General features: G+C 38.4%; 2 protein-coding genes across 7 annotated transcripts in view; one reads left to right on the top strand and one right to left on the bottom strand.

Moving 5' to 3' along the window:
- SMN2 (survival of motor neuron 2, centromeric) overlaps nucleotides 1-13,917 on the top strand; it is a 41,675-nt gene extending 27,758 nt beyond the window's left edge. The window contains exons 8-10 of one of the 2 annotated variants that reach the window (XM_007079863.3): nucleotides 5,644-5,694; nucleotides 9,761-9,786; nucleotides 13,573-13,917. In XM_007079863.3, coding sequence (XP_007079925.1) covers nucleotides 5,644-5,691 — 48 coding nt within the window. In that variant the 3' untranslated portion in view covers nucleotides 5,692-5,694; nucleotides 9,761-9,786; nucleotides 13,573-13,917. The remainder of the gene's footprint in view (nucleotides 1-5,643; nucleotides 5,695-9,760; nucleotides 9,787-13,572) is intronic. The other variant, XM_007079862.3, reaches the window with a different exon arrangement.
- A 478-nt stretch (nucleotides 13,918-14,395) lies between these two features.
- The window catches only part of LOC102972559 (NLR family apoptosis inhibitory protein), a 37,192-nt gene continuing 25,093 nt past the window's right edge, over nucleotides 14,396-26,494 (bottom strand). For 2 of the 5 annotated variants that reach the window (XM_042987908.1, XM_042987937.1), the window contains exons 12-15: nucleotides 25,084-25,236; nucleotides 24,677-24,763; nucleotides 22,470-22,634; nucleotides 17,313-18,897 (exon numbers count right to left, since the gene is read on the bottom strand). In XM_042987908.1, coding sequence (XP_042843842.1) covers nucleotides 18,533-18,897; nucleotides 22,470-22,634; nucleotides 24,677-24,763; nucleotides 25,084-25,236 — 770 coding nt within the window. In that variant the 3' untranslated portion in view covers nucleotides 17,313-18,532. Of the gene's footprint in view, nucleotides 14,884-17,312; nucleotides 18,898-21,496; nucleotides 21,537-22,469; nucleotides 22,635-24,676; nucleotides 24,764-25,083; nucleotides 25,237-26,494 lie in introns of those variants that run through there. The other 3 variants (XM_042987921.1, XM_042987927.1, XM_042987915.1) reach the window with 3 other exon arrangements.

Below are 26,494 nucleotides of genomic sequence, written 5' to 3'. Positions count from 1 at the left end.
TCTTGATTACAGATGATACATGAATACATTACATTTTAAAAATTGAGCAAATTAAAGATAAGACAAAAATCCCTTTGATGACCTAAGCCACGCCTATTTCTTACCCTTTTCCGTAAGTCACCACTGACAGTAGTCTATTATATAGACAGTAGTCTATCATATCTATTTGTCTGCCTTCCAGTATGTGTGAGTGCTGCTAAGAAATGTATTATTTTTATGTTCATCTTTCTTCATCTACAGACATATTCTAAGAATTTAGCCAGCAGTTTGCTTGTCTTACTCATCAGTCTACGTTGGTGACCGTTTTAGTTCTGTTTAGCTAAACTTAGTGACCATTTACTTCAACTACGTTCTCTAGAACTTGTCTATCACATCATTTTTCACCTTGCCTTCACAGCCAGACTTATTTTTTTAATAATGTATTTATTTTTTAATTTACATCTGAATTATTTAAGAGTCTCTTATTGTCTCTTATTGAGCCCCATGTTGCATTTGCTTGGATTTCTAGAGGTTAAGAGCTGGACCCAAATTCTATCTAGCTGCTCTTATGGGAACGAGTTGCCAACAGAAAAGCTGTCCAGCTCGTGTTTCTGTGAAGCAATGCTTAAGAAACACTAGCTGAAGCTACTGGTGGCTCAAACATACTTAAGCGGTTAGAAAATCTGTCCCCCTCCCTGTTTTTAAATTGTTTTTGCTTCCCTTCCCTTGTGTCCATCTGTTGTGTCTCTTAAAGTTCTCATATGAGTGAACTCACATGATATTTGTCTTTCTCTGACTAATTTCACTTAGCATAACACCTTCTAGTTCCATCCACATAGTTGCAAAGTGCAGCCAGACTTCTTCAGAGTTATCTCTAGTTCTCTCCCTTACCTCACCGCACCTCTTCGGTCCTATCAGGTGTGCTTCTGTCTTCCCCACTCTGCTGAGATTTTACTGAAGATGGCTACATCAGTGGTCTTTTCTCTGCTTTGACCTTAGTTCTCCGCAACATTTTTATATATTTGTGTACATTTTACACATTTGTATATAAATTGTGTTCCAAAGTGTAACTTTGAAAACATTTTTTCTCTTGCCTTCAGTGACACCATATCATCTACTAGTTTTGAGCCTTTCTCCTTGGCTGTCCCTTCTATACTCCTTTAACAACTTTTCCTCCTCTTCTGAATATCCAAGTAGAATCCTTATGCATGGTCCACAGTCCCTGTTTCTTTCATTCATTCATTCATTCATTCATTCATTCATTCATTCATTCATTTATTTTTGAGACAGAGAGAGAGCATGAACAGGGAGGGGCAGAGAGAGAGGGAGACACAGAATCAGAAGCAGGCTCCAGGCTCTGAGCCATCAGCCCAGAGCCCGACACGGGGCTCGAACTCACGGACCGCGAGATCGTGACCTGAGCTGAAGTCGGACGCCCAACCGACTGAGCCACCCAGGCGCCCCCACAGTCCCTGTTTCTTAATTATAAATGTTCACTAGGTGACCTCGCCTCTACTCCTTGACTTAAAATGGTATGTTTGTGGTGGTACTTCTCAGGTATAAGCTCTGACTTTCAGACTTACTTATGCAGCTGCCTCTTTTCCCTCACCACGTGGATGTCTGTTAGGTACATCTCAAACTAACTGCAGCCGAAACAGAACTTCACGTGTCATTTCTTACACCTCTGTTCCCACAGCCTTTTATGTTTCTCAGTAAGCAATGACATTGGTGCACCAGCACCAATTTCTCAAGCCACAGGCCTGGCATTAGCCATATTTTCTCACTCTGTTTCACGTTTCCACATCCAATTTGTAGGAAAGTATTGTTGCCTCTTTCCCAACAGATCCTGAATCATTGCGCTTTGCTTTTTTTCTCCACTGCTACTACATCTTTCAAGATATTATCATCTTTTTAATTGAGATATAATTTATCGTTTAAAAGTATACATTTCAGTGGTTTTTAAATTATATTCACAAAGTTCTACAACCACCATCACTATTTAATTCCAGAACATTTTTATCACTCATTAAGAAAACCTGTACCCGTTAGCAATCACTCTCCAGTACCCACCTGGTAGTATACCCACCCAGCCCTGGGCAAGCACTAATCTACTTTTCATTAGTACAGATTTGCCTATTCTGAACTTTTCATATAAGTGGAATTGTTAAATACGTGGCTGTTTGTGCCTGATTTATTTCATTTACCCTCAGTTTTTCAAGGTTTCTCCAGGCTATAGTATGTGTGAGTACTTCATTTCTTTTTACCGCTCAATAATAATTCTGTTGTAAGGACAGTACCATATTTTGTTTATCCATCAGTGGATGGACACTGAGTTGTTTCCTCTTTTTGACTACAATGAGTAATTCCATTTTCTTCCTTTTTTTTTATAGTGAGTAGTTCTTTTGCAGACATTTGTGTGTAAAATTTTGTATGGACATAAGTTTCAGTTTTCTTCGATATATATCTAGGAGTAGAATTGCTGGCTGAGAAGTTTGGAGGAAGTGCTGAACTTTTTTCTAAGATGACTGTACCTATTTACCTTTTACCAGCAATGTGTGAGCGTCCCTTTTTCTCTACATTCTTGTCAACACTTACTATTATCTCCCTGAGTGTGAAGTGATACCTTATTGTGGGTTGTTGTTGTTTTTAGTTAACATACAGTGCAGTATTGGTTTCGGGAATGGGCTTATTGTGGTTTTGATTTGCATTTCCCTAATGTCTAAATGATGTTGAGCATCTTTTCATATGTTTGCTGGCCATTTGTTTTATCTTCTTTGGAGAAATAACCACATTTTTTCCTGTTTTGGTTTTTAGTCGGGCTGTTTATCTCTTTGTTGATGGGTTGTAATAGCTCTTCATGTAATAGCTATTTATTTAATGTCTGAATAATATGGCATTATTTATCTCTTCTCTTTCTTTCTGCAGCAGATCCCAACTATTATTTTGCTTTTAGAATCTTGCATCCCCCGCCTGCCCACCAAATCCGTTCTCCATATAGCAGCTAGAAGTGATACTTTAAAATGTAACATAGATCAGATCTACCCCTCAAGACCCTTTGATACCTTCCAGTTGCACTTATGTTAAAATCAAAACTTTATCCTGGTTTGCAGAATATTACATGATGTGTATATTGCCGACTTCTGTATGTACATTTTATTCTATGCGTGTCCATTCTTACAAAGCTGGCCTCTCTTCAAATGTATACCAGGTTTATACCTTCTTCAGGGCCTTTGTACTCCCTGCTCTTTAGGCTGGAAACTCATAACCCAGATTTCACTTGTCTAGCTTCTTGTGTTTCAGAACTCACCTGAAATTTCACCCAGTTTAATCCAGAACTGATAGGCCCATATGCTCTATCATATCACCCCACTTAGATTCTCTGTGTGGCATTTATGAAACCTGATTTTCCTTACCTGTTTGTTTCTCCAGTAGAACGTAAGCTCCATAAGAGCAAGGACCTTGTCTATCTTGGTAACTCTTGGCATTCTAGCATCTGGGATAGTGCCTAGTTCCTGTTCAGTGTGGTTCAGAATAAGTTCATAGTTTCCTGAATGTTGAACATTAACACGTTTTTCCTCTGATTCGTAGATAACCATTTTTTAGATATAAAGCTTCTTGTAGATTATTTCCTTTTGATATTTGGAAGTACTGTTACTGAGTCAAAAAGTGTAAACATTTTAATAGCTTTTGATACTGCTGACTGGCTTTCCACAATTTTTATTTCCATGTGTATTGCCTCTTGAAAACATCTATTTTGGGGATACCTGAGTGGCTTAGTCGGTTAAGCATCTGATTTCGGCTCAGGTCATGATCTCACGGTTTGTGAATTTGAGCCCCATGTTGGGCTCTGTGCTGACAGCTCAGAGCCTGGAGCCTCTTCGGATTCTGTGTCGCCTCCTCTCTCCACCCCTCCCCCGCTCATACTCTGTCTCTCAAAAATAAATAAACATTACAAAAAAAAAAAAAAAAAGAAAATATCTATTTTACCACAGCCTTAAGTAGATATGGACCTGATTTTCTATTTTGATAGTTCTAGCAACCATTAAAGAATAGGAACGTACTGACATTTTAAATATATTTAATTTGAAGGATGACATGGACGAAAGTTAGACTTGGTTCATTTGTATTTATAAGCACTACTATTACATGTACCTGATTATACTGTGTTACTAAAACCTAGCAGATTTGCACTGGACTTTTAACTATGGTCCTGACCATTAAGTTGCAGATGTTTCTGTTTCTTTTATGAGTTCAAGTCGCAGTTTTGGGGAAAGCAGTCTTGTCCCCAGAATTATGTGCCTCAAATTCAGGGCCAACTATGACTGACTTGTTTCTGAGAAAGGATCTTAACTTTACAGAGTATTATTCTATATCTGTATACAATACAATGTAAACATACATTTACATTCGAAAATGCAAAGAAATTGTAGTTTCCTGGATCTTGCATTTTTTGTCTCTTTGAAATTGTTACCATTAAAAAGAAGCCACTACTCATTGTCAGATTTTCTAACCGCTTAAGTATGTTTGAGCCACCAGTAGCTTCAGCTAGTGTTTCTTAAGCATTGCTTCACAGAAACACGAGCTGGACAGCTTTTCTGTTGGCAACTCGTTCCCATAAGAGCAGCTAGATAGAATTTGGGTCCAGCTCTTAACCTCTAGAAATCCAAGCAAATGCAAATGACGTAAAAGTAGTGTTCTTGGAATAACATAAAATAGGCTATAACTTTGGTCCTTCTTAAGAACAAATCACTTTTAATACATCTTATGGCCTGTAGATGTAGATAAACAATGAAGTAGAAAGTATATATAAAAGGGAAGATAGAAGATGTGGAAGCCAGAAGAAATGAATAGGACATTTGGGTTAGGTCTGACCAGGAAAAACAATAAATATTTGAGTCTTGATCTTGTTTTGTTTGTTTTTTTTAACTTCTAAAATGTTCTTTAGTATGTAGTGGTCCTTAATGGTTTTATTTTAATAAATGAGTGTGACACAGTGTTTATTTTACTTGAAAGAATTAAGGTGTAAGTTAGCTCAGGAACATCACTGGGCATAGTGAGAGAAGAAAATTTTATTTCTTTTTTATATTTTAATTTTTTTAATTCATTTTTGAAAGACAGAGAGACCATGAGTGGGGGAGGGGCAGAGAGAGGGGGAGACACAGAATCTGAAGCAGGCTCCAGGCTTCAAGCTGTCAACACAGAGCCCGATGCGGGGCTCGAACTCACGGACCGCGAGCTTGTGACTTGAGCTGAAGTCGGACTCCTAACCAACTGAGCCACCCCGGCACCCCCAAAGAAGAAAATTTCTTAACTACAGCCTAATAATTGTTTACTTTAGGAACACTTAAAGATTTTATTTATTTTTGAGAGCACAAACGGAGGGTAGGCAAAGAGAGAACATGACAGAGGATCTCAAGTGGGCTCTATGCTGACAGCAGTGAGCCAGATGTGGGGCTCGAACCCAAGTTGGACACTCAACCTACTGAGCCACTCAGGTGCTCTTCTTTAGGATTACTTTTAAAGCACATTTGAAGGCCATAACCTTATTTTCTGATATTTTGTTAAATAGAATTAGTAAAAAACATCTTGTGTGAAACAAAGTGTTTATTCGTATCTGTATAAAATGTGTATGCTATTCTTTAAAATTCTTTTGCTTTCTTACAGGGTTTCAAACAAAACCAAAAAGAAGGAAGGTGCTCACATTTCAATTAAGAAGTAAGTCTACTGTCATTATAAAAGTGAATCTTTTATATGAATTTCAGTTTGGGGAAAACATCTTTAAAAATCAAATGTTAAAAAAACAAAAGCTAATGTAAAGCTATTAAATATGTTTTTAATTATTTTTAATTCAAGTACAGTTAACATTGTTATTTTACTTTCAGGTGTACAACACAATGATTCAGCAGTTATATGCACTACTCAGTGCTTACTACAACTGCACTCCTAATCCCTTTCCCCATTTCACCTATCCCCCCACCTACCTCCCCTCTGTCAACCACAAGTTTGCTCTGTATATTTAAGAGTCTGTTTTTTGTTTCTTTTTTTAATTTGATCCTTTGTTTTGTTTCTTAAATTGTACATATGAGTGAAATCATGTGGTATTTGTCTTTCTCTGACTAGTTTAGTTACCTTCGTTATACCATCTAGTTGCATCCATGTTGTCTCAAATGGCAAAGTTTTGTTCCTTATGGCTGAGTAATATTCCAGTGTGTGTGCATGTGTGTGTGTGTGTATGTGTGTGTGTGTGTGTGTGTGTGTGTGTGTGTACACATCACATCTTTATCCGTTCATCTGTCGATGGACACTTGGGTTGTTTCTATATCCTGACTTTTGTAAATAATGCTGCAGTAAGTACAGGGATGCATATATCTTTTTAAATCGGTGTTTTCATTTTCTTTGGGTAAACATCTAGTAGTGGAATTACTGGATCATATGGTAATTCCATTGTGAATTTTTTGAGTAATGTTCATACTGTTGTCCACAGTGGCTGCACAGTTTGCATTACCATCTATAGTGCTTGAGGGTTCCTCTTTCTCCATATCCTCACTAATAGTTACGATTTCTTGTGTTTTTGATTTTAGCCATTCTGACTGGTGTGAGGGTTATCTCATTCTGGTTTAGAGATGCATTTACCTGATGATGAGTGATGTTAAGCGTGTTTTCATGTGTCTGTTGACTATCTGTATGTCTTCTTTGGAAAAATATCTATTCATGTCTTTTCATTTTTCAGCTGGATTATTTAATTTTTTGGTGTTGAGTTGTACACATTCTTTATATATTTTGGATATTAAGCCCTTATCAGATACATCATTTGCAAATATCTTCTTCCATTTGATAGGTTGCATTTTTGCTGGTTTCTTTCACTGTGCAGAACCTTTTTATTTTGGTGTAATCCCAATAGTTTATTTTTGTTTTTATTTCCTTTATCAGAGGCTGCATATCTGGAAAAACGTTTCTAAGGCTAATGTCAAAATGATCACTGCCTATGTTTTCTTCTAGGAATTTTATGGTTGCAGGTCTGACATTTAGGTGTTTAATCGATTTTAAGTTTATTTTTGTTTATAGTGTAGGAAAGTGGTCCAGTTTCATTCGTAGCTGTCCCATCTTCCCAGCCCCGTTTGTTGAAGACATTGGATTTTCCCCATTGTATACTCTTGCCTCCTTTGTTGAAGATTAATTACCATATAAGCATGACTTTATTTCTGAGCTGTCAGTTCTGTTCCAGTTATTTATGGGTCTCATTTCGTTCTAGTTGCATACTGTTTGGATCAGTACAGCTTTGTCGTATATCTTGAAATCTCAGATGGTGATACCTCCAGTTTGATTCATCTTTTTCAAGATTGTTTTGACTTCTTTGTCTTCTGTGGTTCTATCCAAATTTTAGGATTATTTACTGTGGAAAATGTTGTGTATTTTTATAGGGATTGTATTAAATTTGTAGATTACTTTGGGTAGTATGGACATTTTAATTATATTAACTCTTCCATTCCATGAGCATGGAATATCTTTCTATTTGTGTTATCTTCCATTTTTTTTTTATTAGTGTCTTACAGTTTTCAGGTGCACAGGTCTTTAAACTCCTTAGCTAATTTTATTCCTAGATATTTTATTGGTTTCGGTGCAGTTGTAAACAGGATTATTTTCTTAATTTCTCTCTCTACTAGCTCATTATTAGTGTATAGAAATGTAACAGATTTTGTATCCTGTGACTTTACTGAATTCATTTATCAGTTCTAGTCGTTTTTTAGTGCAGTCTTTAGGGTTTTCTACATATAGTAATATTAAATGCATTTGATGTCAAAACAATTTGATAAAAGATTGAGCTACGTGCTCTCTAGAATTGTCATGATGTCAAAGTATCATCTCAGCAAATACTTGGTTAGTGGTGTGGAAAGAAAACCATCCAGTAAAGAGATTCTTAGAATCACTGGTGATACTGCACTACTGTGATGGGACAGTCAGACTTGATTTTGATATGATGCAGTGTGAAATACACAAAATAGCCTGTGAAGTGTTTCAGTGAAAAGAGTGTAACTGGAATTTAATCAAGCCTATAAGATCTGCTTCCCATTTACTGGAAATAGTGGGCTAGAGCAGCAAGTTAAATGACCTCACAAAAGAAATGATCAGATAGATCCAGAATGGGAAATGCTGTAGTAGATAACTGGCCTCCTTTCTTCAAAAAGTCAGTAAAAAAAGGGTGCCTGGGTGGCTCAGTCAGTAAAGTGTCCAGCTTCAGCTCAGGTCATGATTTTACAGCTCACAAGTTCAAGTTCCTGCAACAGGCTCTATGCTGACAGCTCAGAGCCTGGAGCCTGCTTTGGATTCTGTGTCTCCCTCTCTGCCCCTCTCCCTCCCTCTCTCTCTCTCTCTCTCTCTCTCTCTCTCTCTCTCTCTCTGTCACTCTCACTCTCTCTCTCTCACACACACTCTCTCTCTCTCTCTCTCTCTCTCTCTCTTTTTCTCTCTCAAAAGATAAACATTAAAAAAATTTTTTTTAGTGAAAAAAAAGGCATGGAGTAACTGCTCTAGATTAAAAGTGACTTGGAAGACAACAGCCAAATGCAATGTGGTATCCCTGGTTGGAATCTGGTTGAAAGAGCCATCTATAAAAGTCTTGGGAGTAGGGTTAGGGTGCCTGGGTGGTTCTGTTGGTTGAACATCCGACTCTTAATTCCAGCTCAGGTCATGATCCCAGGGGTGTGGCTTGAGCAAATCAGGTTCTGTGCTGACAGTGCCAAGAGCCTGCTTGGGATTCTTGTTCTCTCCCTCTCTCTCTGCCCCTCCCCCCCCCCAAATAAATAAACTTAAAAAACATGATTTAGCAAAATGTGTGTGTGCACGCATTATGGCTGTTGAGTGTACATGGTGTGCATATTGATGTTTATTGTACTCCTTTTTCTATTTATGTTTGAAAAGTATGTAAGAAAAATGTTCACTATTTTTAAATTAATTAAGCTGTGTGTCTATCACAGTATTCTTTTTTCATGTATTATTTTACACTTTTCCATATTCATCTATATTTGATACGGATACCATCATAGCATTTTGTGCACAATACGTGTTTCCTCCCTTGACGTCACTTTTTTCTTTTTTTTTTTTAATGTGTATTTATTTTTGATAGAGTGAGAGCAGGGGGAGGTGCAGAGAGAAAGGGAGACACAGAATCCGAAGCAGGCTCCGGCCTACTCAGGGCTCAAATCCACAAAACCATGAGATCATGTGAGATCATGACCTGAGCCAAAGTCGGACGCTCAACTGACTGAGCCACTCAGGCACCCCTTTGCCTTTTTCATAACAGGGTGAATCCCCTTCAGACTTTTTCGTTTAGTGAAAACAGTTGTTGCTAGTGTAAGTCTTTGGTAAACAGCAGTGGCCTAAAACTCTGGAGAAGCATGGGGATCCTTGTATTCTATCATTCTTTTAATTTTATTTTAAAAAACTACATTGTTGCTTGTTATATAGAGCAATCTGATAGGAAAATATTTTTAAATGAAGAAAGTTAGAGGCAGAAATGTGTTACGCTACCTGCCATTTATGTAAACGCATTTACATACATGTCTCTGTGAATTGATGGGTCGCCTTAGGGCTGTACTCAAGTAATCTCTGAAGAGGGACTAGAATGTGAGGGAGACTTCACAGAACAAAACCCTTCGTTTTTATTTGGTTGTGTTGTGCTGTGTACATTTATTGGCAGTAAAATTAATATGTAGTTGAAATAGATCTGATAAGATGTCTCATGATTACTCCTTCCAACTCTTTAAATTTTTCATTTTTATAGGTGATTCATACAGTGTTCTTTATTAGGTAAGTGCTTTTTCTTCAGAATTTTTTTGGAGAATCCTCAATGCCAGGATATAAAAATGTTCTGTTTTTTGGGGCGCTTGGGTGGCTCAGTCGGTTAAGCATCCGACTTTGGCTCAGGTCATGATCTCACAGTTTGTGAGTTCGAGCCCTGCGTCGGGCTCTGTGCTGGCAGCTCCTAGCCTGGAGCCTGCTTCGGATTCTGTCTCTCTCTCTCTCTCTCTCTCTCTCTCTCTCTCTCTCTCTGCCCCTCCCCCACTTGTGCTCTGTCTCTCTCCATCTATCAAATATAAACGTATAAAAAAATTTTTTTAATGTTTTTTTAAAATTGCATGATATTTTTGTATACAGAATTGTACTAATTTAATTGAGCTCTTGGATGGAAGAGCTCAATTGGATGGAATTTTAGGTTGTTCCCAATTGTTTGCTATTTAATGCTATAGTTATATTCTTTTACATAATTCTTTCTGTAGCTGTATGAACACATCTTTAGAATTCTCTAAATAGAATCTATAATTCTAATCTGGATTTAGATTCTAGAATTAGAACTGCTAGATTGAAGAGAACCTCCATCTATAATTTTAATAGATTTTTTTCCATGTTGCTTCTCAGTAGAGACTGTATTTATATTCTCACCAACATTGTTTGAGAGCTCCTGTTTCCCACATTCTTATTCAGTAATCTGTGAAACCTTTGGATCATTCATGGTCAAATAGTTAGAAATAGTCCTCTAATTGTATTTATAATTTTTTTATTGATTTTATTATTGTAAAGTTCATCTTTTTGTGTGTTTAAGAGCTCTGTCTTGTGTTTACTGGAAACTATGAGTATCACCTTGCCCACTTTTTAACTGGGATCTATGTTTTTCCTTTTTGTTTTGCAAGAATTCTTTGTGATAGGATTTGCAAATACTTGCTTTCTAGTTTATCATTTATTTGACCTTGCTTTTTGGTGGTAGTGGTTCTTGTCATTTGGACAGAAATGTTTGCTCTCCTATATCTGTGTGATTATTTTCCCTTTATCGTTTTAGATATTTGTGTTTACTTTAAATTGTTTTTCATAGTTTATCTACAGTCAGTTCTCATTCACAGACTATGTGTTTGCAAATTCGCCAGCTTGCCAAAATTTATCTATCATACCCAAGTCAAGAATTACAGTGCTTTCGCCGTCATTCATGGACAAGTGCAGAGTGGCAAAAAATTTGAATCCTCTGACACAGATAACTTTCAGCTGAGGTTGAACAGTGCTCTGTCTTCATGTGTCATCTCCTGCTCTAAACAAGCATCCTTTGCGCAGTCTTTTTAGTGCCACGTTATTCATGTTTCTGCGCCTTTTGATTTCACTCTTTAAAGTGGACACCAAACATTGTGCTTTGTGTTCCCAAGTGCAAGAAGGCTGTGTTGTGCCTTACAGGGAAAATATATGTGTTAGGTAAGCCCCATTCAGGCAAAGTCAGGTAGTGCCATTGACTGTAATTTCAGTGTTAATGAATCATCAGTATGTTAGGAGAGCCTGGCTAGCTCAGTCAGTAGAGCATGCAACTCTTGATCTACTGGTCGTGAGTTTGAGCCCCACGTTGAGCGTGGAGATTACTTAAAAAAAAAAAAAAAAAGTCACCTGTAACATCAATATATATTAAGTAACGTGTCTTTCATCAGAAAGACACATTTTAAAAGATTAGGAATTGGTCAGTTGATAAGAATGTGACCAGAGGCTTGCCTGAACCTAGCCTTGTATTTCTTCTAGGAGCATTGACTTAGTACTCACGAATTTATTGTTTTTAGTGACTTTATTTTATTTTACTTTAAACAACAGTGTTAATTTTATTATTTATTTATTTTTGAGAGAGAGAGAGAGAGAGATAGGCACAGAGGAAAAGGGAGAGAGGGAGAATCCCAAGCAGATTCCACACTGTCAGCTCAGAGCCTGACATAGGGCTTTAATTCACCAACCCTGAGATCAGGACCTGAGCCAAGAACAAGAGCCAGCCACTTAACTGACTGAGCCCCCCCAGGCACCCCCTGTTGTGACTTTTTAGAACAGAACTACCATGAATGAGAATTGAACGCATTTCTTTTCAAGTCATTTTACAAGCAGTCTACATAGAACAAAGAGATAGTGAAAATAACTTTGTTAGCAATTTGATTGAGAATTTACATACAGCAAACCCAAGTTTTTACTCGATCTTTTCCCAATATTTCATTCATGTGCATGTATGTCTGTGTGTATCTAAAGTGGATAACGTTTTATTTATTGTTTTATTTATTTATCTATCAATCAATCAATGAGAGGGAGAGAGAGAATCCCAAGTAGACTCCACATTGTCTGTGCAGAGCCCAGTGTGGGGCTCCATTTTTCCAAACCATGAGATCATAACCTGAGCCAAGACCAAGAGTTGGATGACCAACTGACTGAGGCACCCAGACACCCTAAAGCAGATAACATTCTTTTTTCTTTTTTTAAACTTTTTTTTTTTTTTTTTAATGTGTATTTATCTTTGATAGAGACTGAGCTCTAGTGGTGCAGGGGCAGAGAGAGACACACACACAGAATTTAAAGCAGGATACAGGCTCTGAGCTGTCATCACAGAGCCCAATGTGGGGCTCGAACCCACAAACCATGAGACCATGATCTGAGCTGAAGTTGGACACTTAACCAACTGAGCCACCCAGGTGCCCAAGTAGATAACATTTTTTATATGCAGCTAACTGTTCATTAGTATGCATGAACCTGAATATGTTTATCTTATAAATACTCATTCTAGATTTCAGATACATTTTTACTATGTTCTAGTTTATCATTTCTTTGATTCTCGTGGATTCCATAAAAGCACAGTACTTTTGGGGCTCTGAATGGATCAGTCATTTGAGCGTCCTACTCTTGATCTCGGCTTAGGACATGATCTCATGTTTCGTGAGATCAAGCCCCATATGAGGCTCTGCACTGACAGTGTGGAGCCTGCTTGGGATTCTCTTTCCCCCTTCTCTCTCTGCCCCTACCCCACTTGCACATGAGCTCACTCACTCTCTCAAAAAAATTTTTTTTAATTTTTTTAAGGTTATTTATTATTGAGAGAGAGAGACAGAATATGGGCATGGGAGGGGCAGAGAGAGGGGGAGACACAGAATCGGAAGCAGGCTCCAGGCTCTGTGCACATAGCCTGATGCGGGGGCTTGAATTCACAGACCACGAGATCATGACCTGAGCTGAAGTCAGATGTTTAACTGACTGAGCCACCCAGGTGCCCCTCTCTCTCAATAAACTTTAAAAAAGAAATTGTTAGGACCGGGGCGCCTGGGTGGCTCAGTTGCTTAGGCTACTGACTTTGGCTCAGGTCATGATCTCACAGTTTGTTCGAGCCCCATGTTGGGCTCTGTGCTGACAGCTCAGAGCCTGGAGCCTGCTTCAGATTCTGTGTCTCTCCTCTCTCTACCCCTCCCCCTGCCCACCCTGTGTGTCTCTGTCTGTCTCTCAATAAGAAATAAACGTTTAAAAAATTAAAAAAAAAAAAAAAAAAAAAGAAATTCTGTTAGGACAGATGAAATACCAGTGCTCCTTAAATTTTTTTTTAATCTTTCACATTTACTCTTCCAAATGAATATCACAATTAGTCTAATTATTTATCCCATAAAGATTGAATTTAGTATTGCATAAAGTCTATATTAGCATACTTTTGTTCTAGTTTTATTTACCATGGTGAGTGTATTGCTTTCCTTTTTTTTTTATTTTATAAGAAAATAAGTTTTTAAATTGCATAATTATATCTGGACTTTTTCCCTCCAAATTCAGGTGCAGCTCTCTCCCAAGGAGAATGGTATTTTGATGCGCCATGGTTGATGTGAATAAAATTTCATGCTTTTCTTCATGAACAGTTGATTGGGTGGCATAGCCATCTGCATTGCCCTATGTTGCATGTGACTCATGCTTCGATAACCAGCCATGTGTTTCAAGGGAATAATCAGTTTGAATAACTCAACAGTGGAAATGTGAGTAACTAAAAGAAAGTCACACATAGTGCAGAAAAGTCAATCTGTGAAAATATCGACTGAACATATTTGTATATTGTAACTTTCTTAGTAAGTATGTTAAGCTTTTTATTAATGCCTTTAAAAATAAATGACAAATTTTTTTTAAGCTTGACTGTATGAGTATTTTTTTTTTAGAATATATATGGTGAGGGAAATCTAATAACGGATAAAGAGAACTAGTCAGACTTATTTGGAGAAAAGGTAGTATTATAAAGACACAACCAGTTGTAAAACAGTGTTGCTGATAATCCAGGCTTAAGAAACACACAGGAGTAGACCTCGCCAGTCAGGAACCACGGCTCTGTTCCGTTGCTTGGAAGTCATATTGTCATTATCCTCTCCTCTTTCTCTTACCTATCTGCCTCTCTTTCATCCAGCTTCCTTCACATTTTCATCATGCCCATTGCCTAACATGGTTGTCCAAGCTATTCTGCCCTCATCACTACCTTGTGGTTCCGTCTACCATCCATTTGACCATGTGTGTGTCACTTCAAATTCTCAGGAGAGGGAGAAAATCCTATTGTTTCAGTTGAGTGTAAGCATTGGTATCCATGCACCAGGGATTCTTCCTAGTCCTTTTAGCTGTGGGAGCAGAGGTTAATATAAAAAGTTCTATTTCTTTCAGAGATTTTGCCTGGAAACACTAAATATGCCTAACCTGTTTGTTGCTGCCCAGTACATATTTGTTGAATAAAATGAACATTCAATTCCTGGTAAGTAAGCTTCACAGAATGGGATATTCAGTGGCTTAAGCTTTCTGGTACCAGTGAGTAGATTTTTATTTCTCATGACAGTCAGCCAGTATTTTATACATTCTGCATATTTTCATTGCCTAAGTAGGTGTGGCAGGTTAAATTCAGTTATGAAGGCAGCTTATTTGCTTCAGAGACATTTTTGCATCTTACGTCTTTTGATACCTAATGCCGTTGGAAAGTGGTTGCAGGTTCTGGCAAATCATTCATTTCAGGAATTATTTCTTCAGATTTGTTTATGTGCTAGGTACTCTTCTACGTGCTTGGAGACCACAGTAAGCCAAACAGACGAAAGTTCCTGCTTACATTGGTGGGGAACACTAGTAAACAAGATGTATAAGGTGTTAATAGTAATACATGCCATAGACAGAAATGAAGCAGGAAAGGGGGTTAGGCAGAACGCAGTTGGAATGTGAATGCTTTGTTTTGTTTATTGTTTTTATTTTCAGAGAGAGAGCGAGCACGCGGGAACAGGTAAGAGGGAGAAAAAGAATCCCAAGCAGGCTCCACGCTGAAAGGACAGGTCTTGATTCCGTGAACCATGAGATCATGACCTGAGCCAAAATCAAGAGTCAGACACTTAACCTGCTGAGCCACCCAGGGGCCCCTGTGGATGCTTTTTTAAAAAGAATGGTTAAGGGGGCACCTGGCTGGTGCAGTCAGTAGAGCATGCGACTCTTGATCTCGGGGTTGTTAGTTCACCCCATTTGGGTGTAGAGATTAAAAATAAAATTTTAAAAAAAGTTAAAAAAAAAAAAAGAATGGTTTGGGATGAGCACTGGGTGTTGTATGGAAATCAATTTGACAATAAATTTCGTATATTAAAAAAAAAAAAAAAAAGAATGGTGAGGGAAATTGAGCTGACATTGGAGCAGAGATGTGAAGAAAATGAGAGCCATTCACATAAATAGAAAGAGAACCTCCCAGGCAAAGGAAATGACAAGCACAAAGGCCCTAAGAATAAGTTTGGCCTGTTCAGGGAATGGCAAAAGAAACCAGTATGGCTGGAATGGAAGTGAGCAAGGGGGAGAGATTAAAAAGAGGTAAGAGAGGTAGTCAGGGGTCAGGTCACACATAGACCACTGTATTTACTTTGATCTGGGATCCATTGGAAGGTGTTGAACCAAAGGCATAGTGTGATCTAATGTATTGAAGAGTCTTATGACTGCAATTTTTGTGTTGAAAATAGACCTTACAGGCAACCTGGGTGGCTCAGTCTGGTTAAGCGTCGGACTCTTGGTTTCAGCTCAGGTCGTGATCTCATGGTTTCGTGAGTTCCAGCCCCACATCAGCCTCTGTACTGGCTGTGCTTAGCCTGCTTAGGATTCTCTCTGTCCCTCTCTATCTGCCCCTACACCACTCATGCTACCTCTGCCTCTCTGAAAAATAAGCTTAAAAAAATTTTTTTTAATAGAAAAAAGGCCATAAGTTTCAAGGGAAGAAGCAGGCTGACTAGGACCAGTAGTCAGTAGTGATGGGATCTATTGACAAATGCTAAGTAAAGCTCAGCATTTGCCAGTAGATTACATGTAGAGTATGAAAGAGAGAGATCAAGGATGACCCCCCAAGATTTTGGGCCTAAGCAAGTGGAAGAACAAAGCTAGAATTAAAGACATGGAGAAGTCAGCATAAAGAGTGCTTGTGGGAGGGTTGCCAGGGTGGCTCAGTCAGCTCAGTGTCCCAGCTCTTGACCTCTGCTCTAGTCGTTAGCCCAGGGTCATGGGTTGAGCCCTGTGTCGGACTCTGAGGTGAGCATGGCACCTGCTTAGGATTCACTCTCTCTCCCTTTGCCCCCTCCCCTGCTTGCATGCACTCTAAAAAAATTAAGTAACCATGAATACTTGTGGGAAAGGAAAGACAGGAATTGGGTTAAGACAGGTCAAATCTGAGATGCCCATTGACAGGAGTCAGATAGGAGTCAAGAGTTCAGAGGAGAGATCTGGGATAGAGCTGAAAATAGGTAAGTTAGCATAGACTTGGAATTTAAAACCATGCAACAGGACCAGATCACGAAGCAAATGCATTTGCATAGAGCTATCAGTGTTTAGAGGTCAGATATGAGAAAAAGCAGTAAAGGAGGCTGAGAGAATTCTAGGTTGGTTAGGAAATCCAGAAGGAATGCCCTGGAAGCCAAATGAAACTTGAGAGGAGGGAGTGACCAGCGGCATCACATACAGCTTTTAGAGTTTTTTGTGAATCTTGGTTCATTTGTGTACATGTTTATAAATGTGTTGATTGTTGATAGGAAATTTCTTACTGTGAGTCATGGTAAAAATTCGAGAAAGGGGAAGTTAGAACAAGAAGATATTGTTTGGATAAGAAGTTGAGAATGGTAGAGGAGGTTTCTCATGTGGGTAGGGTACAGTGGAAGGATTTAGAGAGTGGTAGAGTGTTGGAACATGTGATCAGAAAGGGAGAAGTTTAGAAACATGAGGGTGACAGGGCAATGAGGGATGGCCTGGGCATCATGTGGAGACTAACATACAGGAATAAAAGGGCATGGGAATCTTACAATCTAAAAACAGTCTATCATGGAAGTATTCCATTCGTTGTAAAGGGCCAGAATTATTTTAGCCTTGCAGGCCACTGATCATGGTCTCTGTCACATGTATGTTATTTTTTTATTGGAAAAATGTAAAAACTAGTCTTCGCCCAGAGGCTCTACAGACTCAGGCCGTACTTGGAGCCCCCTGCTTTAAACTAGAAGCCCTTATCAGAAGGTTTGGAGAGATATTTGCATGGAGTTCTCTTAGTTTTTAAAATACCATTTTTAATAGTACACACACATGGTACAGAATTCAAATAGTACAAAAGATCTGCAAAGAAAAAAGAAACAGACCTTCCTGCTATTCCCTTGCTATCCTGGCCCCCCTCCCTGAAGTCAATCACTAGCCGGTTCCCTGTGTCTTCTAGATCATGTAAGAGGTTTTCTATAAATATTTATGTGCATCCTATCAATCTTAAATCTAACAAGGTTCTTTTTAGTTTAGGTCTAAGCTATTTAATAAGTAATAGTTTTATCAGTTATCAAGTTGTTGCTTCTCGTGTCCAAATCCAGCCTTTATTGCCCTTCTCTGTAGTAATAGATCTTCACTCTGTAACGACCTGTCCCCGCAGCAGGCACAGTATAAAGCTTTGTCAGTAGAGAGTGAGTAGTGGTAAGACACTGTAGGAGCAAGAGACTTCTTTCCCTGCTTCCAGTGTGTTCTTCTAGCAGATCCATGCGACGCGTGGTTTTTCTAGCGCAGTACCCCCACATGAATGGCTTCCTCTAATACCTCTAAGGCACTTTGTCAGCCAGATGCCCAAAGCTCAAACCTTCTTGGGCTGCATTTCAACAAACCTGATGTGGAGGGCTGCGCCCTCTCCATTTTAGTTTGAATCTTAGAAGTGCTATTTTGTACTTCATGCTGATACAGTAAGTGTTGAATCAAAAGCCTCTGTACTAGGAGCTTTTTCCCTTAAATCTTACTTCTACCTTGTATGGGCCTCTTATACCAAAATTAATATACCCAACAAATCTTAGAAGCATTAAGGCGTATCTCTTGGCCCACAAAAGATTAAACTGGACTGGTGGTAAAGTCTTGTTTCATTTATGTAGAAAATGGATTCAGTCTTGAAATTCACATTATATGTAACTTGAATACTTCTTAAAGCCATCTTTAAGATCTGTGTACCTCACTCCATTCCCATAACTCTTTTTATCCTCCTTACCACAGTCTGAAAACCGGCTGCTGATCCTCGATTGTGGAGGGTTAGGTGTATAAACTTGATTGAAGAACTGATCTCTATTTAGTTGGAGAGAATCACTCAGGGACTGCAAAGGTTCTGGTAGTGGTTTTGGGGTTTTCTTTAACATGCCTTACTGTAAATATCCTTTTGTGTGCAAGACTTAATAAAATGTTTTTGGAGAGGGAAGTTTTTAGGATTGTTGACACAAATTTGTAATTCAGTTTTTAGGTACATCTTCTATTCCTGAACGATTGGAGAGAATGGCAGTACCCATTTCCAGTGAATAAATAAGCGTTTAGATTGAGGATGTCTTTCCTTCATGGCAGTAAGCAGTTTGATGTCTTCTGTATCCAGGAGCCAACTTAACATGTTAAGTCTGATGAGGCTTGGCAGTCGTGACATGCACTGACTCAAAGACTTGACTGTTGTGGCCTGAGCTTTGATGCATTCAGTAAAATGCCTAGAAATAGTCAACTCTTTCAAGTGTGGCATGTTGTCCAGTGCTTGAAAGAAATTTCTGTATCCTTCCTCTGTAATCTTGTGATTGACTGAAAGATTTAGGTCCTCAAGTTTCTGGAAACCTCCATCGATTGCTACCTTGGCTATAAAAGCAAAGTGTTGGTGAAAATAGAATCATAAGGACTTTCATTTCAGTAAGAGGGGGAGACACAGAATCCGAAGCAGGCTCCAGGCTGAGCTGTCAGCACAGAGCCTGACATGAGGCTCGAACTCACAAACTGTGAGATCATGACCTGAGCCAGTCAGATGCTTAACTAAGCCACCCAGGCGCCCCGAGACTCACCCTTTCTAACACATCCTGTGAAGCTTTCTCCAGTCTGGCTTTTACATTCCTCTCCAGTCTATTCTCACAACAAATTCCTGCCTGTCTTTAAATATGCCTGGTTCTCCTTAATCCATGCAAATGATTACCTCTATTTGAAATGCTCTCTCAATCTCTCCCCTCCCAAATGTGTCTGGGCCATTCTGTCTTCAGTTCTCTATAGAACTCTTTTTCCTGATCCTATGACCCCAAATTAGGTTGAGTTCTGCTATCAGAAGGAGAGTAAAGAAAATGACAAAGAATTGGGAAGCAGCTATGTGCGTGTTGGCCAAAAACTTCTCCAAACTGGCTAAAGACCCCAAGCCACAGCTTCAAGGTCTATAAACCCCAAGCAGAATAAATACAAAGAAATCCACACCTAAGCACAACGTAGTACAACTACCATTGTAGGGTATTGTGTTGTCATTGCTCAAGCAGACTGTCTCCAAAGGTTAGGGTTTCAACACATGGATCGTTGAGGGACACAATTCAGTTCATAGCAAATGACAAAATGTAAAGCAAAGAAAATCTTAAAAGCCACTAAAGCAGGGCCAGATAAACCTTACATTCAAATACAAAAAAAGACTGCCTGCTGAGCAAAAGAAATGATGGGAGCTAGAAATGTGAAAGAAAATGAGCACCAAAATCAAATTCCATACTCTCTGAAACAAATGTCAAAAACGAAGGCAAAATGGGGGGGGGTGGGGGGTGGGAGGGGGGTGCCTGAGTGGCTCCATAGGTTGAGCAGCCGACTTTGGCTCAGGTCCTGATCTCATGGTTTGTGAATTTGAACCCCACGTCAGGCTCTCTGCTGTCAGTACAGAGCCCACTTCAGATCCTCTGTCTCCCACATTAAAAAAATTAAGAAAAATAACCTAATTATAGATTTTTACAAGAGACACACCTTAAATATAAGGACATGAAAATATTAAAAGGAAGGGAAAAGCCAAGATGCAAATACCAAAAGCATACCGGAGCAACTGTATTAATGTATGATGAAATGACTGATAATAAGGCAAGAAGTTTTACTAGAAATAAAGAGGGTTGATCTGCCAGGAATATTTAACAATTCTAAATCTCTATGTAGCTAGATTTAAATGCTAAATATGTATGGACCTATATATTTTAAATATATAGAGTAAAAACAGAACTAAAGGGAAAAGAAGAAGATTAATTGGGGTGATTTTAACACCCCTGTCCTAGTTAGAACAAGCAAATAAAAATCCATAAAAATATCAAACATTTGAACAATAATTTCAACTTTTTTTTTTTAAGTAGGCTCCATGCCCAATGTGAGCATACGTGAACTCATGACCCTAAGATCAAGAGTCACATACTCTTCCCACTGAGCCAGCCAGGCATCCCTCAACATTTCATTTGAACTGCAGAAAACTTTTTCTTTCTTTTTTTTTTTTTTTTAAATTTTTTTTTTTTTTTTTTTTTTTACGTTTATTTTTGAGACACAGACAGAGCATGAACGGGGGAGGGGCAGACAGAGAGGGAGACACAGAATCGGAAGCAGGCTCCAGGCTCTGAGCCATCAGCCCAGAGCCTGACACGGGGCTCGAACTCACGGTCTGTGAGATCATGACCTGAGCTAAAGTCGGACGCTTAACCGACCGAGCCACCCAGGTGCCCCAGAAAACTTTTTTTTTCAAGTGAAATGGAGCATTTACTAAAATTGACCATTTTAGTGTGATTTTATGTTATGTTGACCCATAATACAAGTCTCAACAAATTTCAAAATTAAAATCATATAATGTATATTCTTTCTTAACAGTGAAGTTAAGCAGTACCTTTCTAAATACCTGGTGTGGCCAAAAAATAAATAATAACAAAATATTTTGAACTAAGTAAGACTGAAAATATGACATGTATAATTTGTGACATGGAGCTAAAGCCAAAAGCACTGAAATTATCCCATCTCAAGACGTTAGGACAAAACCTTCTATCTGTAGAAGAGAATAGAGGTAAGAAAAGAAATGAAAGCAATAAATTGGTAAACCAATCAGCTTAAAAAAAAAAAAAAAAAGAGAATGCATGAATAGACACTTGCCCAATGAAGACATCCAGATGGCTAACCGACACGTGAAAAGATGCTCAACATCACTCATCATCAGGGAAATCCAAGTCAAAACCACAATGAGATACCACCTCACACCTGTCAGAATGGCTAACATGAACAACTCAGGCAACAACAGATGTTGGCAAAGACACAGAGAAAGAGGATCTCTTTTGCATTCCTGGTGGGAATGCAAGCTGGTGCAGCCACTCTGGAACATAGTATGGAGGTTCCTCAAAAAACCAAAAATGGAACTACCCTACGACCCAGCAGTTCCACTACTAGATATTTACCTAAGGGATACAGGTATGCTGTTCCTCTCCCTGTCTGCCCCTGCCCTGTTCTTCATCTCTCTCTCTCTAAAAAAAAAGCAAAAAAACCTAAGTTGCTGAAATTTACCCATCATAAAACATAAAAATATACCAATAGAAAAAAATCCACAATGAGATACTACTACAGATCCATCAGAATGGCTGAAGTTCAGAGATCTGACAGTACAAGTACAGGCCAGAATGTGACACAACCGCTGGTAGGAATGTAAATTGGTACAACTGTGGAAAACTGAATCTGTCTATACCATGTGACACATATTCCACCCCTAACATACTTCCATACATACATCAAAGGTCATGCATAATAATGTTCATAGCATTATTCACACTAGTCAAATACTGAGAATAACTCAAATACCCAGTTGAATGGGTAAGTTGAGGTATATATAGTCATACAGTAGAATAATATATGGCAATGAAAATCCGTGAACGCTAGCCTCATGTAACAATATGCAATAAATATAAAGGTGAGCCAAAAAAGGTAAAGTACATACTGGGAGGGATTCCATTACATAAAAGTTTAAAACAGTGAAACTAATCTATGGTGAACAAAAGGGGTCTAATGGTCACCTGTGGAAAGGAGGGGAATGTTGTCAGAGCACACAGGATGTAGGCTTCTGTGATCTTTGCAATACTCTGTAATCTGGGTGATTTCCAACCAAGTATGGTTAACCACCAAGTATGGTTAATAAAATGTTCATGTATGTTTACTGGATAATTTATTGAGCTGTACACTTAGGATTTGTGTACTTTTCTGTATGTGTAATCTTCAGTTTTTAAAATGGTATAAAAAGGAGTGCATGGAGGATATGTGGCCTGGTATCAGGAACACAAAGTCAAAACAGACTTGAGGCACTGTGTAATCTCACACAGGAGGCTATCAACATTTTGCAACAGAAAGCTTGAGTACTAACACTGGCTTTTCTGCAAGCTGAAACCATTTATCTAAGGCTAACTCACCAATTTCCATCACACTGTCATCATCCAAAATCTGGCACAATGAGAGAATTCGAAGAAACTGAAGATGCTGACATTGCTGGATGATCAGTTTGGCCACTTGCTGAATCCCATCCCCAACAGGAAGTTCCAGTTCTTCCAGGTTGTTAAGAGAACCTAAGGTGTAGGCTATCAGAAGAGACAAAAAACGTATTTTCCGTGCAATGTGTTACCAAATAATGGTAATGTATAGCCTCAAAATCACGCATAGTCCAGGAGGCCCCATGTAGCATGGAGGCTGTTCCTCTTCCTCTCCAAAGCGCAAGAGAAAGGGGTCAGCCTACACCTTGATCCTCACTGCTACCTCCAGTCAACAATTCCTCTACCGTCCCCCTACCAATCTCTCCGGCACTGAGGTCCAGAATGCCTACGATATTTCCTTTTCCTTTTTAGACTCAAGCTTCTACTGGCCTCCAGGATATTCTCCTAGCTTCTTAAATGGCTTCAGCCACCTTCCTCTCAATCCTATCTCCTGCTATATCATCCTCAGTGATTTCTACTTCTGCCTCCCAGCACTAAAGCTTCACAATCCGCTACTCATACCTTTGCACTTCGACCCCACCTTGGCTTGGTACATTATGGATCACTTGAAAGTGATCTCCTTCTAAGACCTTAGACTTGGAAATATTTTTAACACTTTCTAGCATCCAACAGTGTTCCAAGCTTGGCTTTTAAATTCTGTGTTCCATCCAGTTCTTCTATCAGCCATTTCTCTAAAGACCGTGGTTCCCTTTAGGGAGGCCAGTATTTAGGAGTCAAGATCTGGCATTTGGGGCACTCATTAATACGAGGATCTTTTTTAATATCTCAGTTGACGAGTTATGTATATGTGTGTATATAGAGACATGTAGCTCACTATATGTGTATATATATATATATATATATATATATATATATACACGTATATATATACATATATACGTGTATATATATATACATATATAAACATGTGTGTATATATATAAACATTAAAAACCATGAGTCCACACCAGTATTTCCACATCTAATTTAATACCTTAAAGTTCTTTCTAGCCTCTCCTTTCAGTATTTGTCAATTCCTTCTCCAACCATGAGGAAATTTGATTCTCATTATACTTAATGTATTATTAATTTAATCAACTTGTTGTATATGGCAGCCACCTCCTTGGCCCCTCAATTTTGCCTCTGCCCCACTCAGTCTTCCTGCTCCTCCCCCAGCCACATGCTGCCTGCAAAGGAAGGCAAGAGGAGAGAAGGGAAGAGGAAGACATCCAGGTGATCATGCTAACGTTTGAGAAGCACAACCGCTCTATACTCCCTATCTCCACTGCCTCCTCTTATATTTTCCTGTGTTAAAAGAAAAAAGCAAAAAGCCCAAAATGAGTTGCTTTTGCCAAGCCCCACATCACTAAACCAAGACTTAATTTTTAGTTTGAGCTGTCCCAGAAATGGAATCTAAAACCAGCCAATCAGGAATTGCCAGATCAGCACTAGTTAGGTAATCTACCCAATAGAACTCTGCTATCCCCTCTAAAGGAAAGTAACCTTACAGTAACCAACGCACCTGCTTTTTTGTCTACTATAACTTCCCTGTTCCTGCTCCCTTATGCCTATAAAAAAATCTTTCGTTTGGTTCAGCCTCTCAGAGCTATGTCCTTCATTCACTGGACACTGCCTGATTCAAATCCATTTTTGTTCAAATGAACTCTCAAAGTTTCTAATATGCCTGGATTTATCTTTTAACGTCTATTAGAATTCTTCCATGAGCACACATTCCTTTTGTAATCATAAAAAAAATTGAGTATTTAGGCAATTTCAATAGTTACCATTTTGTTAATTCTGAGTTTTCACAAAGTTCTCTTAACCTTGAAAAGATAGTTTTATCTATATTCCAAAAACCTTTGACATAACAGGGATTTAGCAGGTTTGGAATGGGTCCCTGACAATGAAATTGCATCATGCTGTAATGACCAAACATGTATTCAAAGAAATAAGTCACTCTAAGAATGAGTGACTATTGAATGAGATCAAGTGAGATCAGGCATTTGGAGGCTCAAAGCTGAGCAGCCCCTGCCCCTTCCTCCAAATGAGTAAGGGCCGCTAATATCTATAGTGATCTGCTGTGGCTTACACAAAATAGAAGGATTTCAGGGGAAGAATAAAAAGTAAAAGGCACAATTTTGCAAACATACCAAATTTTTCAGATGTTTCCTTATCAGGAAATTGTTGGTTTTTAAGACTTAGTATCTTCAGGGAAATAAAATTTGGCAAAGCAGTGACTATAAAAGGGAAAACAAATAGGTTTGTCAGCTACGTCTTTTATACCAACAAATGTATGTAAAGAGTATCAACACAGTAATTCAGATTTTATTTAGTATGACTAAATAATTAAAGCTCAGGAAATAATTCTGATAACTACAAATATTTAAACTTCCAGAAACAAATACACCTTATTTGAAAATTCATTTAAAATCAGATCTAATAGCTTAATTCTTTGACCTCAAGTACATATTTAATAAAATTCACCTTTTAAAAGTGCCTAAAATGACTCTGCATACAGATGCATCTAAAACCAAAATTTTATGATCTTAGGTCTTACCAAATGGGATGGGTGTGAAAAATGATCCAGAAAAATTAATTTCTTTGAGTTTCTTGCAGGAAGAAAGTGCAGTCATGAGAGATTCAAAATCCGAAATGAAATTACATTGCAGATGAAAAACATGAAGGTTTGGAGAATTCTCAATTAATTTCACTATAAAATATCAAAGATTTCAGAAATTAGAGAAAATTGCAAATTTCTTTCACAATTAGCCATATCGTTCTGTTTCAACAATACAGAGTTAGAACAAAGCACCATGAAGTAATGATCCAAGAATTGGGCCACTTATAGGTTCAAGTTCTGCAACTAACCTGTGAGTTATGTTAACTTGGACAGGTAGTTACTGACACTCTCTGGGGATCAGTTTTCTCTTTTATAAAATAAGAGCTAAGAGTTTAGACTCAGTAAGGTCACCTTAGGCTTTAACATGCTAATGTCTTAAGTTTGCATGTGACCGGCATTTACACAGTAGGAATATGATACAAAGGAACATAACAGCCATGACAAATCTGAAGAAAACCTAAATTTGATGTAAAAATTACAAATACAAGAAAACTACCACTTCCACTTTCAGCTTCAAAGAATTTTATAGCATGCAACTCTTCCTGTTAATTCCACAGAGATTTACATTGCCTCAATATGTAGGGCTCAGTCTTCACTGAACTAGGAATTGAGGACACCTAAGTCATTTTGTTACAAGATGCATTTAGGAAAGATGGCTGCACAAATTGTTCAATCAATAGCATAGGCTGGTGAGAAAAGGGGAAATGCTTCCAATTGCTACCCATCAGCAGATTTCCCCTCCTCCACTCCAATCTGGAAGATCTGAAAGTTGAAATTTAAGAGCAAATTAAATAAAATCAAAATAATTCTCCCAAATAGTTTGGAGAGACATTTTACCAGTGGTTAAAAGCGCAGACTTAGGAGTAATCAGAACTCCTAGATCTGATTGAATCCCAGATTTACCATTTCCTTAGCTGGTTGACCTCAAGCAAATTACTTATCTTCTTTATACTTCAATTTCCCTAGCTTTAAGGTAACATTAATAGTACCTTACCTCATAGAAGGGTCTGAAGATTAAATGGGTTAATATTTGTAAAATGTTTAGAACAATTCCTAACATGTCGGGACACCTCGTGGCTCAGTTAAACGTCTGACTTCAGCTCAGGTCATGATCTCACCTTTGGTGGGTTCGAGCCCCACGTCTGTATGTCTCTCTCTCTGCCCCTCCCCCACTCACATACTGTCTCTGTCTCTCAAAAACGCTCAAAGTTTTAAGGAAAAAAACAATTGCTAGGACGTGTATAGTAAGGGCTCAATAACTTCAAATACCTCTCTGCTTTCTTTTTAAAGATTTGTTTAATCTCTACACTGACTATGGGGCTCAAACTCAGGCCAAGATCAAGAGTTG

The sequence above is a fragment of the Panthera tigris genome, chromosome A1 (genome assembly GCF_018350195.1).
Source record: "Panthera tigris isolate Pti1 chromosome A1, P.tigris_Pti1_mat1.1, whole genome shotgun sequence".
Taxonomy (NCBI): Eukaryota; Metazoa; Chordata; class Mammalia; order Carnivora; family Felidae; genus Panthera; species Panthera tigris.
Note: the sequence above shows the minus strand (reverse complement) of the source record. Positions and strands in the feature narration are given on the sequence as shown.